The 19,459-nt window shown below is 48.9% G+C and overlaps 2 protein-coding genes across 14 annotated transcripts in view; one reads left to right on the top strand and one right to left on the bottom strand.

Annotated features, from left to right (window-relative positions):
- The window catches only part of HSPG2 (heparan sulfate proteoglycan 2), a 108,104-nt gene extending 107,443 nt beyond the window's left edge, over window positions 1-661 (top strand). For all 13 annotated transcript variants that reach the window (XM_066270167.1, XM_066270169.1, XM_066270168.1 and 10 more), the window contains one exon: window positions 51-661. In XM_066270167.1, the coding sequence (XP_066126264.1) occupies window positions 51-223 (173 nt within the window). In that variant the 3' untranslated portion in view covers window positions 224-661. The remainder of the gene's footprint in view (window positions 1-50) is intronic.
- Window positions 662-1,320: 659 nt separating this feature from the next.
- Window positions 1,321-10,399, bottom strand: LDLRAD2 (low density lipoprotein receptor class A domain containing 2). Its single transcript, XM_066266576.1, is given in 8 exon segments — window positions 1,321-2,010; window positions 2,611-2,638; window positions 3,998-4,014; window positions 4,069-4,193; window positions 5,430-5,442; window positions 7,553-7,933; window positions 7,936-7,977; window positions 10,336-10,399. Coding segments are annotated over 8 exon segments (918 nt in total). The 3' UTR covers window positions 1,321-1,762.
- Window positions 10,400-19,459: the final 9,060 nt, after the last annotated feature.

Here is a 19,459-nt window from a genome sequence, read left to right on the forward strand (position 1 = left end):
CTCCTCCAGGCCCCTGGAGCTGATGGGTCCTGTCCTCTCCCTCCCCGCAGGCGGAGCCCCCCACGTGGCCAGGCTGACTGGGGGCAGGTTCTCCTCCGGCATCACGGGCTGTCTCAGGAACCTGGTGCTGCACTCCGCCCTGCCCGGGGCCCCTCCCCCACAGCCATTGGACCTGCAGCACGGTGCCCAGGCGGGGGCCAACACACGCCCCTGCCCTTCGTAGGCAGCTGCCTGCCCCACGAGGACTCCTGGGCAGCGCCCCAGTCCCACAACGTCAAGTCTATTATTATTAATATTATTATGACTATTTTGTAAGAAACTGAGGCGATGCCACGCTTTGCTGCTACTGCCCTGGGCTGGACTAGAGGGTGGACATGCCACCCCCCACACAAACATACCTGGGCAAAGCCACAGGCTGGGGAGCAGGGCAGCTGGATGGGAGCAGGTGCCTCAGAGGAGCAGGCATGGTGGCTGAGTGGGCTCAGAGGTGCCCCCACCAGCAGAGCCGCCACAGCAGAGCTGGGCCTCCCATTTTTGTAGCCCTTGCCCCTACAAGAGCCAGCCTTGGCATACAGCCTGGGTCCTCACCAGCCTCTAGGAGCAGAGGGCGTCGCAATGGCCTATGTTACCCTCCTGGGTAGCAAAAGCTCTTTAGTGCCAACTGTGGAGCAAAAGGCAGCTCACCCTTGGACAGGTAGCCCCCACCCCCATTTGCCCATGTCCCAGACCCCCTCCACCTCCACCCTCACCTCCGCCTGGCCAGCTGGTCTGCATTCCCCCACCCAACATCTAGCCCAGGCTCTGCCCTCTGGGGCTGTAAGGGAAACTCCACCCAGCTCTCACCAGGGGCTGATACAGGCCGAGCCCAGCACTGAAGGGTCTCCCTGCCCACACCAGGCCACCCCCCACCCCCACTGATCTGGAAGTGAAGGCCCAAGGGTCATGGGGGGAGAAGGGCATTGGTGGTTGGAAAGAGCTATTGCCTTGAGTGGGGGAAGCCAGGACTCAGGACGGAGAGACAGGAAGAGGCCATGACAGCCCCGCTCTATCTGTGGGAACCTGAGGGCCCAACTGGGGGTTAGTGCCCTCCCTACCAGCAGCCCCCAGATATTGGGTCAGTCCTAAAAGGGACCCTTCTGTGGTCTTTTGTCTTGATCTTTCATAATAAACGGTGCTATCCCCGCCAGGAAGGGCCCCTGTGTCTTTGACTAGGGACTGACTGTGTGGAAACTGAGAGCAGGCCAGGGTGGGCCAAAGCAGGGCAGGTGAGGTCTGGGCGTGAATCCAGGCAGCTCGGGTGAGTGAGGCCGCTGCTGCCTGCCTGGGCCTGGAGGTTCTGCCCTTCAGTGACCCAGCAAAGCACCAGCCACCACACGAGCTGCAGCGCCCATTACCTCCCATGGCCTTCCCCAGAACCCTGTGAGGCAGGAACATCCTTTTTTCCCAAGGAGCAGACAATCTCAGAGGCTTACGTAACATGCCCGAGATCAGGCAGCTGCGGTCGGTCTGACCACCCGGAACCCACTCTCCTTCCTCTGAAGCTGAGGCCTTTTTACAGATGGCCTCCCTGACCCTGGAAGGCTGCCCCCATCTGCCGCAGCTCCCAGGGGCCACCTGGCCAGGACGTGTGTGACACATGGTACAGCTAAGGCAGAGGCTCCGGGCACCAGCCCGCCAGGCCAACCGACTGGAGGAGCAACAGCCGAGGAGCCCAGCGCCACCTTCTGTAGCTAGGGACCTGTGGGAGGAAGGGAGAGTCCACTCAGGCCTCAGCCTGGGCCTGCTTCCCCGTCCCCATCACCTGGAGAGGGACATGAGTGATGTTGGTGAGAGGAGAGGGAACAGGTGGTAACAAGAGCCATCTACCTTCCAGAGCTGCCTCCTGTTGTGCAGGGCCCCAGCCTGCCGGGGGACTGCTCTCAGCTGCAGTCCAGAGGGGGCCTGCTGACCCACGAGCTGGGGGAGACAGTCCAGGGCTTGGAGGTATCGTCCTCCAAACCTCCCTCCTGGCTGGACATCAGAGAGGGACCTGCAGTGGGAAATAACAGAGCTAACACTGAGAAGTGTGCTTTCTGAGGCATGACTGTCTCATTGAATTCTCCCCCACAGCTTTCTGAGTTTGTTAAAATTAGTATTTTCATTGTATAGATCAGGAAAGTGAGGTTAAGTCACTTGCCCAGGTCACATAGCTGGAAGCGATAGGGGAGGGCTAGAAGTCATGTGGTCCAGCTCCAGGGCCTGGGGTTCATGAGTGGAGCTGCTTCTCAGGAAGGAGGATGTGAATGGATCGCCTGTTTTCTGTGTGAAAGACTCCGTGCTCAGTGCTGGGCCCTTGACCTACAGTATTTCACATTCAGTTTGTAACAGCTCAGAAGAGTTAGGTTTATCAGCTCTATTTTACTGATGAGGAACTCACGGCATAGGGAGGCTCATTCTTCTACTTGTTTGACTCATTTTTTCTTGAGCATCTACTTATACCCCAAGCATTGCTTTAGGAACAGGATACAACAATGAGCAAAACAGACAATATTTTCATGGAACTGGCATTTTAGTGTCAGAAGACATAAAACAAATTATGGCAAATGGAGATAAAATTAAGCAAGGCCTGACCTGTGGCAGCATAGTAGATGGTGTCAACCTGGAAGGTTGAGGTTGCTGGTTCAAAATCCTGGATTTGCCCAGTCAAGGCACATGTGGGAGTTGATGCTTCCTGCTCCCCTCCCCACCACCTTTCTCCTCTCTGTAAAATCAATAAATCAAATCTTTTTTTTTTTTTTTTTTTTAACCAGGGAAAAGAGACGGCATGTTGGCTAGGGGTAGGTTTTTTTTATTATTATTATTGTGGTGAAATATACCATAATAAACCATTAACCATTTTTAAGTGTACGGTTTAGTGATATTACACACATTCACATTGTTTTGCAACCATCACCACCATCCATTTTCAGAACTTCATCTTGCAAAACTGAAACTCTGTCATTAAACACTAGCCAGTGACCTTGGGGTTTCAAGCAGGGATCCTCCGCATCCTGGGTTGATGCTCTACCCACTGCGCCACCACTGTTCAGGCAATAACTCCAGTCTTATGAGAAAAACATCAGACAAATTGATGCCAGTAGCTTGGTTGTGAACTGCAAAAGGGAATAGTTTCGCTCTACATTTTGGGAGAGAAGGGGACATGGGTGACGATCAGGAGTTCAGTTTTGGGCCAAGTTATGTTTGATATGCCACCTGCATATTCACGTGGAGATGAGCAGGGAGGTGGTTATGTAACTGAAGTTCAGAGCCAGTTCCAGCCAGCTCTGCATCATGAAGGAGACCACCGAGGGAATGGGGTGATGGAGGATGGATGGAGGAGGAACAGACATAGGGATGGCCTCAGGGCACAAAGCACAGCGTCAGGGAGGTAATGGGGAGCCTGCAAAGGAGACTGAGAAGTGGCTTGGGGGGTAAGTGTGGGGTCCTGGGAAGCTGGATTTCACCCCTCAGGTGTTTGCAACAAACAACCTGCTCAACAGTATATGCCAGTCATTGGGGGAAGGGTCATCTAGATTTCCAAGGATGTTCCTGAGTGACTTATTCTGGTTTCTCTGTACTCGGAGGTCACTCCTGGTTATGTCACTCACTGACTAAGACCTTGGGCCATACACTCATTTCGCCTCTCTAGGCTTCAGTTTCTCCATCTGTAAAATGTGAGTCAGATTGGATCAATGGTTTTTCAAAGTAAGTCTTGAGAGTCAAAGTCAGGTCCAACTGTGGGACACGAGGCCCCCCATGTCTACTTGAATAGAGCATCTCTCCTTTTCATGTGTGGGCCCCTGTGCAAGGTCCCATTTTGGAAAAGCTGCAAAAATATCGTCTGAAAGTAGCTGGATTAGATCATCTCTAATGTCACTGGCTCTCACTTGCTCTGATCCTCAGGTACCCTGGTCTAAACTGATTCCCCTCTACTGTGCACCCCCTTATCCTCTCCTGCCATGGCCCTGCCCTAAGGAACTGGAGCTGGGCCCCTGCTTCCCTCCTAGCTGCTCAGGGTCCCAGCTAACCCCGTCACTGACCTGTGCAGTTAGTTGGCTGGTGGCCACGAAGCCTGGTCTCTGCTGCCGCCACAGCTGTCCATGCCCCAGAGATCACATACCAGGCTTGGAGGAATGCACCTGCCTTGTGACAGCGGCAGTGGGGACCACAGGAACCTGGGGACGAAAGGGGAGGCATGTTTCAAGGACCTTAGACCAGCCTGTAACACAGCAGGATATGCAGTCCTATAGTGAGGGACTTTGAGAGGTGTGAGGAGAGGGCTGTTTCCGTGTGCATGCAGATGAGAGTGTGAATGAGCATTTCGTGGGAGACAGGTAGATGGTGATGATGATCCCAGTTCATTAAGTTCTCACAGTAACCCTATGGGGTAAATACTTTTATTGATCCCACTTGAGATGAGAAACTGAGGCATAGGGTGGTCACCTGACCAAAGCCACACACCCACATCTAAGTAGCAGAGTAGGAATTCAGTCCCATGCTCATAAACACTGGCACACGGCGTGACCATGTGGCCACATGTGTATGTGCACCCAGCCTACGATATCCCAGTGAATCAGACCTTGTTCATGGTGTTGACTGCCGTCAGCTCTGCCTGGCATTCTCTTCTCCAAATAACGGCATGACTCCCTTCAGGTCTGTACTTAAATGTGATCTCGGGAGGCCTTCTCTAGTCTCCTGTGAGAACAGCACACCACCCCTCCTCCAGGACCCCGACCCTCCAGATCCTGATCTTAGTTCCTCTGCAGCATGTCCCACCAAAGCTGAATCAAGATTTACTTGACTGTTTGGTTTTGGTCTGTCTCCCCCACCAAAATGTCAGCCCAAAGAGGGTGGGATCTTTTGTTCATTGCTGGATCCCTAGAACTTAGAACAGCACCTGGCACATTGTAAGTGGTCAATTAATATTTGTTAAATGCGGCCCTGGCCGGTTGGCTCAGCGGTAGAGCATCGGCCTGGCGTGTGGGGGACCCGGGTTCGATTCTCGGCCAGGGCACATAGGAGAAGCACCCATTTGCTTCTCCACCACCCCCCTCCTTCCTCTCTGTCTCTCTCTTCCCCTCCCGCAGTCAAGGCTCCATTGGAGCAAAGATGGCCCGGGCGCTGAGGATGGCTCCTTGGCCTCTGCCCCAGGCGCTAGAGTGGCTCTGGTCGCGGCAGAGCGACCCGGAGGGGCAGAGCATCGCCCCCTGGTGGGCAGAGCTTCACCCCTGGTGGGCGTGCCGGGTGGATCCCGGTCGGGCGCATACGGGAGTCTGTCTGACTGTCTCTCCCAGTTTCCAGCTTCAGAAAAATACAAAAATAATAATAATATTTGTTAAATGCTTGAATATGCACACAGGTGAAAGAATTGTATGTCTCGGTGCAAGGGTGTGGCAGGCAATTTGGCTCACTCAGCAGTCCATTCTGTGGAGGGTAAAAAAGTTCAGGTGGGACTGTCCAACACCATGGCTCAGAGGTGGGCATGGGCACCAGAGCATTCCCTTTCCTGGCCATGACAAATCAGATTTGACCCCAGGACTTTTGCTAGAACCATAAAAAGTGCTTGCTTTCTATTTCATTGAGGTTAGAGGTGTAAGGGTGATTGTGGACTTGGAGCTGCAGGGTCGCCTTGTTGCTAAGTAGAACGAGGAGCTGCCTGAGATGGAAGCCAGGCAGACCCGCACAATGCAAAGGGAGAGGAAGAGAACAAATAGAGCCCACGTGACGTTACTTGAACTCCTGGATCCAGCTATACCTGAACCATACATATACCTGAACTATACCTGAACCATAATACTCAGTTATAGGAGATCCTCAAGATTCTCCTTTGGTATAAGCTAATGAGTTGGGTTTCTTTTGTTTGTAAATGAAAGTGAATAACCTAAAATATAGAAGTGTTTAGGTATAAGAGTGAATGTCTATGAGAGAAATCAGTAGTGTGGCAGTGTGTGGGAGTCACGTGTGACTGTAAATGTAAGAGTGTGTGAATATAAGAGCCGGGAAGGCTGTATGAGCAATTAAGACTGCATGTAGACCAAGGATGTGAAATGAACCTTCTTTATTCAGATGACAAAACTGTCCCAAGGAAGCCAGAGTTGTGATAGGGCTTCACCACTACCACCTTCTTTTTGGAGCCCAATCCTGCTAAACTCAGAACCAGCAACATTCTTGGCCTCTCTGACCGAGAGCTGTTTCTTAAAAGAGGGGAAGACCACTAGGAAATATGGAGGGAGGAAAAAGCAGGAGGGAGGAACCTACAGGAGCCAGAAAGGGACCCCAGGCACCATGGGTCATGACCCCCAGGATTTAGGGTACAAATTTCATATACTCCCTCCCAGAGCCAGATACTCTAATGGGGGAAGAGAGGATCTAAAATCTAAAATTCAGACCATGCACAATTTCAGGAAAGGACAGTGGGATTTTACTAAAGAGACAAATGAGACAGCATGGGGGTGCCCGATTCCAAGCTCAGTGTTCAAGGGCTGTCCAGGGCCCGGCACGCCAAGGTCTAGTTCCTTCTTTGCCTGAGTTGGCTTGTAGAGACCCCTGTGTTCTTGTCTCCAAGTGCTCGCAACTCCATGTCTACTTCTCCAGCCTGGATTTTTAGCCCGAGATGGCGATAGAGCTGCTCCGTGGTTTTGAATCATCTAGACTTTAGTAGCTCATCTGCTCACCAACACTGGACAGAAGTTCTGCTCTGACATTGGCTGTGACATCGGTGAGTTGTCTCCAGTCCTGGGGGTGGGCGGTGGAACCTGCTGGTGCTAAAGCTCTGAACTCGATTTGCGCAAGAGGACAACTCTGGTAGTGAGAATCCTGCCGCTGCTTTTGTGAGCAGGGCAGCCTGGGCCCCTTTGCTGACCCTTCCACGCCCGGCTCCCATCTGTGAGTATGAGGATAAGAACACTGTGAGGAATAGGCGAGACGAATGCAAGGGGCCAGAGGCAATGCTTAATAAGCGATTGGTATTTATATCAGTTCCCTTTCCTTGCCTGAAAGGGTTTCTGTCACAATTATGAGAGTCCTAACTAGGCCACTCTGCAATGATGAAGGGCTGACCCAGGACAGAGGAGACCGTGTGTGAACATGACAGTGCGTGTGAGTTGTGTGGAAAGGTGCAAGGTGGTACTGTGGGTGTAAAAGGTGTGTATGATGTGAACTGCATGTGTGAGCGTGCAGTGTGTGAGGTATCTGGTTTGTGTATTGCAGTGTGGGTGTGCAAGCTTTGGAGCTGTGAGTTGTGTACATGCACAGTGTGTGTGAGTGGGTGGGTGTTCGAGTGTGAGGTAGTGTCTGGGTGTGTGTGTCTGTCTGGTATAAGCACCCATGGAAGCCAGTTTTCTGGGGTTGACTCTTTGGGTCTGGAATATCCCTTACTATGACCACCCCCAATCCTGCCACCACTCACCACCTCCTTCTCTCTCTTAAGACCCAGTCCCTCCATCTTCTAATGCTCCCAGTGCCTGACTGGTAGCCCCAGCCGGAAGTTGCCCCACCTTGGAGGTCCCGGTTCTGACAAACGGCCCTAACCCACCCAGCCGGAAAGAGGTGACTTCGCCCACGAAGTCCATGCGGGGCTGGAGACCTCTGGTGACCAGGTGCAAGCCCAGGAAGCCCCCGGTGGATGCCACGGGGGCAGGGATGGTGAGGCCTCAGAGAGGGGTACCCAGGGGCTGGAGCGCTCCCAGAGGACCCTCGTAGAACTGCAGGTAGGAGCCGGGGGCGCAAGCTCCGGACGCTGGGATGAAGGTGTTGGGCGCTGGCGATGCCAGAGAGATCAGGCTGTAGACCAAGAAGAAGCAGAACTGGAAGTGGATCCTCTCCCCGGGGGCCGCCGCCTGCATCCAGAGTCCGTAGTCGGTGTCCCGGGCCACGAAGTAGAACCTGCGAGACGTGGGGTGCGATCGCAGCAGCACCCGTCACCCTGCCACTTTTGCCTGCAGAGGTGCACCAGGTCAGCTGCAGCGAAAAGCACGAGCCCTGGAACCACGTGGCCTAGTTGCAAGCCTGGCGCTGCCTACTGTTCTCTTTGTGACCCAAAGTAAGTCACTCACCCTCTCTGAGCCTGTTTCTTCATTGGTAAAATGGGGATGAGCAAACAATCTCAGAATTTTTGTGAGGATTAAATAATTGAATTGGCCTGACCAGGCGGTGGCACAGTGGATAGAGCGTCGGACTGGGATGCGGAAGGACCCAGGTTCGAGATCCCGAGGTCGCCAGCTTGAGCGCGAGCTTATCTGGTTTGAGCAAAGCTCACCAGCTTGGTTGCTGGCTCGAGCAAGGGGTTACTCCATCTGCTGAAGGCCCGCGGTCAAGGCACATATGAGAAAGCAATCAATGAAGAACTAAGGTGTCGCAATGAAAAACTGATGATTGATGCTTCTCATCTCTCTCTGTTCCTGTCTGTCTGTCCCTGTCTATCCCTCTCTCTGACTCTCTGTCCCTGTAACAAATAATAATAATAATAATAATAATAATAATAATTGAATTTACATCCCCAGTCTCTTATTCAGAAACCCTAGAATGAGCTCTGGCTTGGTAGCTCAGTTGGTTAGAGCACTGTCCCCATATGCTAAGGTTGCGGTTTTGGGCCAGAGTACATTAAGCATCAATTGATGAATGCATAAATAAGTGGAACAACAAATTGAGGTTTCTTTCTCTCTCTCTCTCTAATCAGTGAATTAAAAAAAAAAATTAAACCCCAGAATGTGTTTCAGAATGTTCAAGATTTTAGAAAGATAATATGATGCATATACAGTGTGGGTCAAAAGTAGGTTTGCAGTTGTTTGTATGGAAAATAATACAACAATTAATAGTACAAAAATAAAGTCTGGCCTGACCAGGCGGTGGCACAGTAGATAGAGCATCGGACTGGGATGCGGAGGACCCAGGTTCAAGACCCCGAGGTCGCTAGCTTGAGTGCGGGCTCATCTGGTTTGAGCAAAGCTCACCAGCATGGATCTGAGGTCACTAGCTTGAGTAAGGGGTCACTCAGTCTGCTGTAGCTCTACGATCAATGCACATATGAGAAAGCAATCAATGAACAACTAAGGTGTTGCAACAAAAAACTGATGATGGATGCTTCTCATCTCTCTCCGTTCCTGTCTGTCTGTCCCTATCTATCCCTCTCTCTGACTCTCTCTCTCTGTCTCTGTAAAAAAAAAAAAAAAAAAAAAAAAGAATAAAGTCTGTTTCATGTACTCGCAACTGCAAACTGACTTTTGCCCCACCCCGTACAGTAGATTATGTTGCAGTCCTCCACAATCACATTTTCTAGACCAAGTGTAAGAACATTTACCCTACGCAGGGCAAATAGAGACAAAGAGAGCCTCCTGCCAGTTCAGGTCAGGTGTTGCCAGTAAGTTAGTTAAGAACAAATTTTTGGTTTCTACGGCTTTTTTAATTTTGAAGTTGAAAGTAAAGGATCGTGGACACGTCTGTGTTTGGTGTTTAAGACAGTGTCTGGCAGTCAGTGAGTGTATAGCAATGTAAGCTAGTATTGTTGCCTAATTGAAAGATGGGCCATAGTTAGGCACCTGCCCATCCAATAGCCTTTTCCTCTCCATGCTGAAAGAACCCTAATTTAACCTCAACTGTAAAGGGACAACAGGCTAGTGCGGGGGATGAGTTAGTGAATTGAACACCTTCTGTGTGCCAGGCTAAGTGTCTTGCATGGCTCATCTTATACGCACAAAAATGAATTCTCTTGGTATGGGTCTGGTTGTTTTTTTTTGTTTTGTTTTGGTTTTTAATTTTTATTTTATTTATTCATTTTAGAGAGGAGAGAGAGAGGGAGAGAGAGAGACAGGGGGGAGGAGCTGGAAGCATCATCTCCCATATGTGCCTTGACCAGGCAAGCCCAGGGTTTCGAACCAGCGACCTCAGCATTTCCAGGTCGACGCTTTATCCACTGCACCACCACAGGTCAGGCCTGTATGGGTCTGTTTTGAGTCTCATTTTACTATTGAAGAAACTGAGACTTAGAGAGTTGAAACAATAACCTCCATGGTAGAAATGCAGGAGGGCACAGAGTGAGTGTGTGAACGCAGAGCTGCCTGACTCCAAAGCCTACAGTGTTTCCATGACAGGTCTGAGGACTATCCCACCCATTCTCAGACCCCCGCTTCTGGGTGACTTGGAGCTCCAGTCTTCCAGAGGGGTTTGAGTAGACTGAGGGGTGCCAGACAAGACCGGGCACAGAGTTTCCCAGCCTCCCCCAACTCACCCATCAGGGTGCGTGTTGATTGGGGAAACAGTCTCTGAGGGTGGTGGGACCCGGATCTCCTGCCCTCCCCAGCCAAGTCGCTTTATACTCACCTGTCTCCAGAGCAGACACAGTCAGGGCGGCTGCCCCCAGCAGGAGCAGCTTTGGGGGCTCCATTCAGGCCTTGCTGTATCCAACAACAGGGCAGACCTGCAGAATCTTCCATTTGAGTCTTTGGGGAAATGGATATGGGGACCTGGCCAGGCCGGTGGGGAGGCTAGCAGGATCCAAAGAACAAGGAGAGGCAAGTCTGCCAGCTCCTCTGGGCTCTTCACAGTGATCTCTGTGCTCCCGGTTCCAGATCCGCCTTCAGATCAGGATTGTATCTAGGGTTGTCACGGAGATTTGGGGCTGGGGTGAAGCCTGGGGCGAGAAGGTGAAGAGGATGTCTGCTCACCCCCTGCCAAATAGGAACCAGGAAACTCAGATCCTGTTCAGTCACAGGGCTCCTAGGAAGGGGACCCAAAGTCCTAGAATGCTGCTGCCTTCCCGGATAAGTCAGCACCATAGGGACTGAGCTTAAGAGAGGCGCAGGACAACACAGGAACCTCTTGGAGGGCCTAGAAAGGCAGCGAGTGGTAAAGGAGCACCGGGCCAGGAGTCAGCTCTATTACAAAGCATTTCTGCCTCAGGGCCTTTGCACTCACAGTTCCCTCCAGCTGCAGTGCTCTTTCCCCATAGTGTTCCATGGCTGGCTTCATTCAGGTTTCAGGTCACATGTTACCTCCCCAGCCCATACTTCCCTGAGCACGTCTCAATTAGCACTCTCCCTGTCACTCAATCACATCTCCCCAAATGTATTATATCAGCACTCACTGAAATTATTTTGCTTATTTATATTTTGTTGTATATATTATCTGTTGTTCCCTAATAAAATTGCATTCCATGACTGTCTTGTTGATCTCTGAACCCCTAGGTCAGCGGTTGGCAAACTCATTAGTCAACAGAGCCAAATATAAACAGTACAATGATTGAAATTTCTTTTAAGAGCCAAATTTTTTAAACTTAAACTATATAGGTAGGTACATTCCTTATCGAGGTAGCGCCCGCACATGGTATTTTGTGGAAGAGCCACACTCAAGGGGCCAAAGAGCCACGGCTTGCCGACCACTGCCCTAGGTCATAGCACAGTGTCTGGTGCAGGGCAGGTATCCAGGAAATAACAATAAATGTGTAGCATTGAGCAAATGGCCTTTTTCTGCATTTTACTTCTCCATGTGTAAAAGAAAGGGCTTAAACCATTCCAGGCTTTTTCAAAACTTATCAGCCTGACCTGTGGTGGCACCGTGGATAAAATGTTAACCTGGAATGCTGAGATTGCCGGTTTGAAACTCTGGGCTTGCCTGGTCAAGGCACATGTGGGAGTTGATGCTTTCTGTTCCTCTGCCCATTCTCTCTCTCTATCTCTTGCTCTAAAATGAATAAATAAAATCTAAAAATAACTTATTAGTAGAACATTTTTTTTAGGTTTCTTACATGGAACCTTTAACATAAAACTAAAACTTTTCAAGTCTCAGTTTCCTCATCTGACAAATGGAATAATGATAGTTTCAACTTCATAGATATGTTGTAAGGATGAAGTAATTTGATATAAATTTGGTACTTAGAATAGTGTCTGGCCTGACCAGGCAGTGGCGCAGTGGATAGAGCGTCAGACTGGAACACAGACGACTCAGGTTCGAAACCCAAAAGTCGCCGGCTTGAGTGCGGGCTCATCTGGTTTGAGCACAGCTCACCAGCTTGAGCAAAGAGTCACTTGGTTTGCTGTAGCCCCCGCCCCTGGTGTCAAGGCACATATGAAAAAGCAAACAATGAATAACTAAGATGCTGCAACGAAGAATTGATGCTTCTCATCTCTCTCTCCCTTCCCGTCTGTCTGTCCCTATCTGTCCTCTGTCCCTCTCTCTGTCTCTGTCACACACACACACACACACACACACACACACACACACACACACCCTTCAATTTGTAAAAACGCAGTACACAATAAAAAAAAAAGAATAGTGTCTGTTACATTGTAAAGTGCCAGTGCACATTAGGCTCGATGATGACTCTTAATGTCATCATTACTTAAATAGAGGTGCTTCATTTTTTTAAGAAATCCCGGCCTGACCTGTGGTGGCACAGTGGATAAAGCGTCGACCTGGAAATGCTGAAGTCGCCAGTTCGAAACCCTGGGCTTGCCTGGTCAAGGCACATATAGGAGTTGATGCTTCCTGCTCCTCCCCCCTTCTCTCTCTCCCTCTCCTTTCTAAAATGAATTAAAAACAAAAACAAAAAAAACAAAGAAATCCCAGTAGAAGCCTTTAAAAAGAATTTTCCCCATTGATTTGAGGGAGAGGGAGAAGGGAATTGGGGAGGGGAGGGAAGGAAGAGAGAGAAGCATCAACTTGTTCTACCATTTAGTTGTTCCATTTACTTATACACTCATTGATTGCTTCTCTGTGCTCTGGGACGATGCTCTACCCAACTGAACTATCCGGCCTGAGCTATTGATTGCTTCTTATACGTGCCCTGACTGGGAATCAAACCCACAATCACAGTGTGCCAAGATGAAGCTTTATCCACTGAGCCACCTGGCCAGGGGCCAGTAGAAGCCTTTGAAACACCACCTCAGAGTCCCAGGACTCTATGGAAAGGTTAAAGCCACTGGTACTGATGCCCTCTAGTGGCTCTCCCTTCTTTTTTTTTTTTTTTTTTTTTTTTTTAATTTTATTTATTCATTTTTTTTTTTTTTTTTAGAGATGAGAGAGAGAGACAGAGAGAGAGAGAGAGAGAGAGAGAGAGAAGGGGGGAGGAGCTGGAAGCATCAACTCCCATATGTGCCTTGACCAAGCAAGCCCAGGGTTTCGAACCGGCGACCTCAGCATTTCCAGGTCGACGCTTTATCCACTGCACCACCACAGGTCAGGCCGGCTCTCCCTTCTAGAGCTGACATTTGATGCAACCTTGATATTCTTCTGTATATTATGTCCAAGGCTAGGCCTTGGGGGACTTTGAGAGGACTCACGACTGCCTCTCACATGTGCCTTGACCGGGGGGGGGGGGGGGCTCCAGCTGAGCCACTGACCTCCTGCTCAAGCCAGAGACCCTTGGGCTCAAGCCAGCGACCATGGAACCACGTCAATGATCCCATGTCCAAGCTGGATGAGCCCGAGCTCAAGACAGCAAGCTCAGAGTTTCAAACCTGGGATCTCAGCATGCCAAGTCAATGCTCCATCCACTGCGCCACCCCCTGGTCAGGCTATTTGTCAGATTTTTAAACTTTAAAAGGACCAGGATAGCAAAATGTGGTCATATTCTGTATATATTTTGAAGGTACAGTCAATAGGATTTGCTGACAGATTAGACGGGGTATAAGAAATGAGTCGCCTGACCTGTGGTGGCGCAGTGGGATAAAGCGTCGACCTGGAACACTGAGGTCGCCGGTTCGAAACCTTGGGCTTGCCCGGTCAAGGCACATATGGGAGTCGAAGCTTCCTGCTCCTCCCCCTTCTCTCTCTCTCTGTCTCTCTCTCTCACTCCTCTCTCTCTAAAAAAATCAATAATAAATAAATAAATAAATGGCATAACTTTATTAAAAAAAAAAAAGAAATGAGTCAAGGATGGCACCCTTCCAGACCACCTGAGCGTCTGGAAGGACGTTATTGCTATAACTGGGAAGGGGAGACTTGTAGGGTAGGAACAGGGTCGGGGGACAATGAGGAGCCCAGTTTGGGACACATTCAGATAGAGAACCCTATCAGACGTTCCAGTGGAGAGATGACAAGTGGTGGTTGGGTCTCCAAGTCTTGAGTTCAGAGGGAAGTGTGGACTGGAGATATCATTTTGGAAGTATGTATCATGGATGGTATATAAAGCCACAGATGGGGTGACACTACCATGTGAGTAAGCAAAGAGAGAAGAGAGGAGAAGGGGCATGGACAGTGCCCTAACCTTTTCCCTGGGGAATTCAGCTAGGACCCACAGTTGTAGAGGGGGAAAAATGCCCTCTAGGGGGCAGTCAAAGCCAACACAAGGATGAGGAACCCTGCGGAGCATCCTAGAAAACACCAATGGGGAGGCTGCAGGATGCCCCTCAGCTTAGATGCCTGGAATGGTGGCAGCTCATTAAGAAGCCAACAGCTATCTCAGGACTGAGGCTGCTCTCTCATGGCTATGTGTTCAGGTAGCTGTAGAGATGGACAATTGCCCCGCTCAACCAATGTGCTCTTATTATTCTGTATAATGAGTCAGTAGGCTGAATCACCTCTGAGGGCTCTTTCCCCTAAGACCTTGCTCTTCTTCTCCTTATTCTTTCTTCTTCCATCTTCTTCTTCCTCTTTTAAAATTATAGTCTACATTCAATACCGTTCCGCATTAATTTCAGAAGTATATTCAGACCTACTTTAAGTCTTGGATATGGGTTAATGCTTCTGTATCAAGGATGTCACATCTCATCTGTCACATTCTTTCAAGCAACCCACAGTTTGCAAAGCTACTAATAAATAACTATTCATTGACACCAATTCCAAGCCTGGTGCTTTGAATACCTTCACGCAAAATGTTCACTTGGCTCGTGGTAGCATCCCCTTTTATAGAGAGGAAGCCCAAGTCCAGAGAGATTAGGGGCCTGTTCAAAGTAGCCCTGCAGGGGGAGGCAGAGAGCTCATTCCCACAGGACATTAAACCCCATTCTCTTCCCACTATGTCATCCCATTTTGACCTTGAGTTCTAAAGTGGCTGGCCCCGTATTAGGAGCTGGAGTACAGAGGGAAAGGTCACACCTCTGCCCTTAAACAGCTCAGAGACTAGCAGACAAGCAAAACAAAAGCACAATTCAGCATTGTTAAGAGCCAGGGCTGTGGGAACAGAGAGGGGGTAACCCAGCCTCTTCTAGAGCAGGGAAGCCAGAGAATAAGAAGATTAACAAGTATTAATAAAATTAATAAATAATAATTACTATTAAAATTATTGATAATTAAATTAATCATAATGTATTGAGTATTTTCTGTTTGCTAGGAACTGTTTTCACGTATCAGCTTATTTACTCTTCAATGGTGTAATGAAGTATGTACTATTGTGTTCCCCATTTCACAGATGAAGAAGTTGAGGCACAGAGATGTTAACTATAACCAGGAAGTGGGGATCAGTCTGCCTCTCAGCAGAGGAATGGTCTGAGCTGAAATCTGAAGTGTGGAAAGGATGTAGGCAGGTGAGGAGAGGGTCAGTAGTTTTCCAGACAGGAAAAGTATGCACATAGCTGTGGTAAGCTGAACCATGGAATAATTAGAACACAAGTAACAATGGATGGAGCTATGTCACCTCCTGGCTTGGTGAGACAATGTGCCATGGGCATTTATGGGACCCTTGATACGACCTCAGTGATGGGACACATTGCAACATTATCAAATACTGAAAGAATATGCTATAATTCTGATAATATGGATTCAGCTTTTTTGTAAAGCATAGTGTAACACAGTCACGGGGTGGACTGTGGAGTGCACATGTCTATGAACACAGAGTCTTATTGATTCCAGCTGTTGAGAGTTGCCTGCATCCCAGTGAGGACCAGCTCACATATTTTTTTTCCTTTTAAACATTTTTATTATTCAATATAACATACATAAATAAAAGCATACAAAAAAATAAAAGCAATATAACATACATAAATAAAAGCATACAAAAGAAACAGGTATTGCTAGCTGATTTACCACAATGTAATTATCTTGTAATGCCCCCAAACCCAGGTCCAGAAAGAGAACCATTCAAACATCTTGTCCTCCTGCAACCTCTCAAGCTTTACTTCCTTTCCTCTCCCCAAATAAACCACACTAACAACAAAATAATAATAATAAGAAGAGCCACATATCTTAACAGTGTCAAAATACTAGGGTTGTCATCTGACTGGTGGTGGTGCCGTGGATAAAGTGTCACCCTGGAATGTGAGGTGGCTGGATTAAGAGCCAGAGGTCACCAGCTAGAGCATGGGCTTATCAGGTTGACACAGGGTTGCTGGCTTGAGTGGGGTGAATCAGCCACATGAACCCAAAGGTCACTGGTGTGAAAAAGCCCAAGGTTGCTGGCTTGAGCAAGGGGATTTGATCCCCGGTCAAGGCATGTATAAGAAGCAATTGATGCACAACCAAAAGTGTGCAAATGGTTATTTCATTTTTTATGGCCAAGTAATATTCCATTATATGTACCACCACTTTTGTGTGTGTGTTTGTGACAGAGACAGAGAGAGGGACAGATAGGGACAAACAGACTGGAAGGGAGAGAGATAAGAAGCATCAATTCTTTGTTGCGACACCTTAGTTGTTCATTGACTGTTTTCTCATGTGCCTTGGCTGGGGGGAGGATGAGGATACAACACACAGAGTGACCCCTTGCTCAAGCTAATGACCCTGTGCTCAAGCTGGTGAGCCTGTGCTCAAGCCAGCGACTTTAGGATTTCAAACCTGGCCTGACCGGGCGGTGACGCAGTGGATAGAGCGTTGGACTGGGATGCGGAAACCCAGGTTCGAGATCTCGAGGTCACCAGCTTGAGTGTGGGTCACTGGCTCGAGCAAGGGGTCACTTGGTCTGCTGTAGCCCCATGGTCAAGGCACATATGAGAAAGCAATCAATGAACAACTAACGTGTCGCAACAAAAAACTGATGATTGATGCTTCTTATCTCTCTCCATTCCTGTCTGTCTGTCCCTGTCTATCCCTCTCTCTGACTCTCTCTCTATCTCTGTAAAAAAAAAAAAAAGAAAAAGAAAGATGGTAAAGGATTTCAAACCTGGGTCCTCTGCATACTACTCTGACACTCTATTTATGGTGCCACCACCTGGTCAGGCTGTTCCATTGATTTATATGTCTTGTTTTTTATGCTGGTGCAGTAGATAAGGCATCAATCTGGAATGCTGAGGTTGCCAGTTTGAGACCCTGGGTTTGCCCAGTCAAGGCACATATGAGAAGCATCTGTGAGTTGGTGGTTCCCATTCCTTTCTCTCCCCTGCCTTTCTCTCTCTCTCCCTTCTCTCTAAAAATAAAAATATAAAATTGAAAAAAAAATCATGATGCAACCTGACCACATGGTGGTGCAGTGGATAGAGCATGGACCTGGGAGGCTGAGGATCCAGGTTCAAAACCCCAAGGTAGCTGGTTTGAGTGTAGCCTCATCTAGCTTGTGCATGGGCTCACCAGCCTAGTGTGAGATCATCAACATGACCACATGGTTGCTGGCTTGAGCCCAAAGTTCACTGGCTTGAAGCCCAAGGTCGCTGGCTTAGGCCCAAGGTTGCTGGCTTGAGCAAGGAGTTATAGGTTTGGCTGGAAACAGCCCCCCCCCCACTATGAAAAGCAATCAATGAACAGCTAAAGTGCCACAACTACAAGTTGATACATCTAATCTCTCTCCCTTCCTGTCTGTCTCTCTCTCACAAAAAAAAAAGAGAGAGAAAATTCATGATGCAGAAGCCCTGGCCGGTTTGCTCAGTGGTAGAGCGTCAGCCTGGCGTGCAGGAATCCCGGGTTCAATTCCCAGCCAGGGCACACAGGAGAAGCGCCCATCTGCTTCTCCACCCCTCCCCCTCTCCTTCCTCTCTGTCTCTCTTCCCCTCCCGCAGCCAAGGCTCCATTGGAGCAAAGATGGCCCGGGCGCTGGGGATGGCTCTATGGCCTCTGCCTCAGGCACTAGAATGGCTCTGGTTGCAAAAGAGCAACGACCCAGATGGGCAGAGCATCGCCCCCTGGTGGGCATGCAGGATGGATCCCGGTCGGGCGCATGCGGGAGTCTGACTGCCTCCCCGTTTCCAACTTCAGAAAAATACAAAAAAAAAAATTCATGATGCAGAAACAGTATATCCCTCAAGACTCAGACTCATGTTAACTGTCCTAATATGGATGTCCCTGATGTACCTGGAATGTAATATATTAAAAACCATCATATTGGCCCTGGCCGGTTGGCTCAGCGGTAGAGCGTCGGCCTGGCGTGTGGGGGACCCGGGTTCAATTCCCGGCCAGGGCACATAGGAGAAGCGCCCATTTGCTTCTCCACCCCCACCTCCTCCTTCCTCTCTGTCTCTCTCTTCCCCTCCCGCAGCCAAGGCTCCATTGGAGCAAAGATGGCCCGGGCGCTGGGGATGGCTCCTTGGCCTCTGCCCCAGGCGCTAGAGTGGCTCTGGTCACGGCAGAGCGATGCCCCAGAGGGGCAGAGCATCGCCCCCTGGTGGGCAGAGCGTCGCCCCTGGTGGGCGTGCCGGGTGGATCCCGGTCGGGCGCATGCGGGAGTCTGTCTGACTGTCTCTCCCCGTTTCCAGCTTCAGAAAAAATACAAAAAAAAACCAACCCAAAAAAACCCATCATATTAATAACAACTGACACAACTGAAATACAAAATATTGTAAGAAAATACTATGAAGAACTGTACGCCAAAAAACTAGACAACCTAGATGAAATGGATAAATTCCTTGAAACATATAATCTTCCAAAAATTAATCTAGAAGAATCAGAAAACCTAAATAGACTGATTACAACAAATGAGATTGAAACAGTTATCAAAAAACTCCCCAAAAAGAAAAGTCCTGGGCCTGATGGCTTCACAAGTGAATTCTACCAAATATTCAAAGAAGAACTAAATCCTATCCTCAAGCTATTTCAAAAAATTCAAGAGGAAGGAAGACTTACAAGCTCCTTTATGAGGCAAGCATAATTCTGATCCCAAAACCAGGCAAAGACAACACAAAGAAAGAAAATTATAGGCCGGCCTGACCTGTGGTGGCGCAGTGGATAAAGTGTCGACCTGGAAATGCTGAGGTCGCCGGTTCGAAACCCTGGGCTTGCCTGGTCAAGGCACATATGGGAGTTGATGCTTCCAGCTCCTCCCCCCTTCTCTCTCTCTCTGTCTCTCTCTCTTCTCTAAAAATGAATAAATAAAATGTAAAAAAAAAAAAAAGAAAAGAAAATTATAGGCCAATATCCTTGATGAATTTAGATGCTAAAATCCTCAAGAAAATATTAGCAAACTGGATCCAGCAATATATGAAAAAAGTCATACACCATGATCAAGTGGGATTTATTCTTGGGAGGCAAGGCTGGTACAATATTTGCAAATCAATCAATGTGATTCATCACACAAACAAAAGGAAGGAGAAAAACCACATGATGATTTCAATAGATGCAGAAAAAGCATTTGATAAAATCCAGCACC

This window comes from Saccopteryx bilineata, chromosome 3 (genome assembly GCF_036850765.1).
Source record: "Saccopteryx bilineata isolate mSacBil1 chromosome 3, mSacBil1_pri_phased_curated, whole genome shotgun sequence".
Taxonomy (NCBI): domain Eukaryota; kingdom Metazoa; phylum Chordata; class Mammalia; order Chiroptera; family Emballonuridae; genus Saccopteryx; species Saccopteryx bilineata.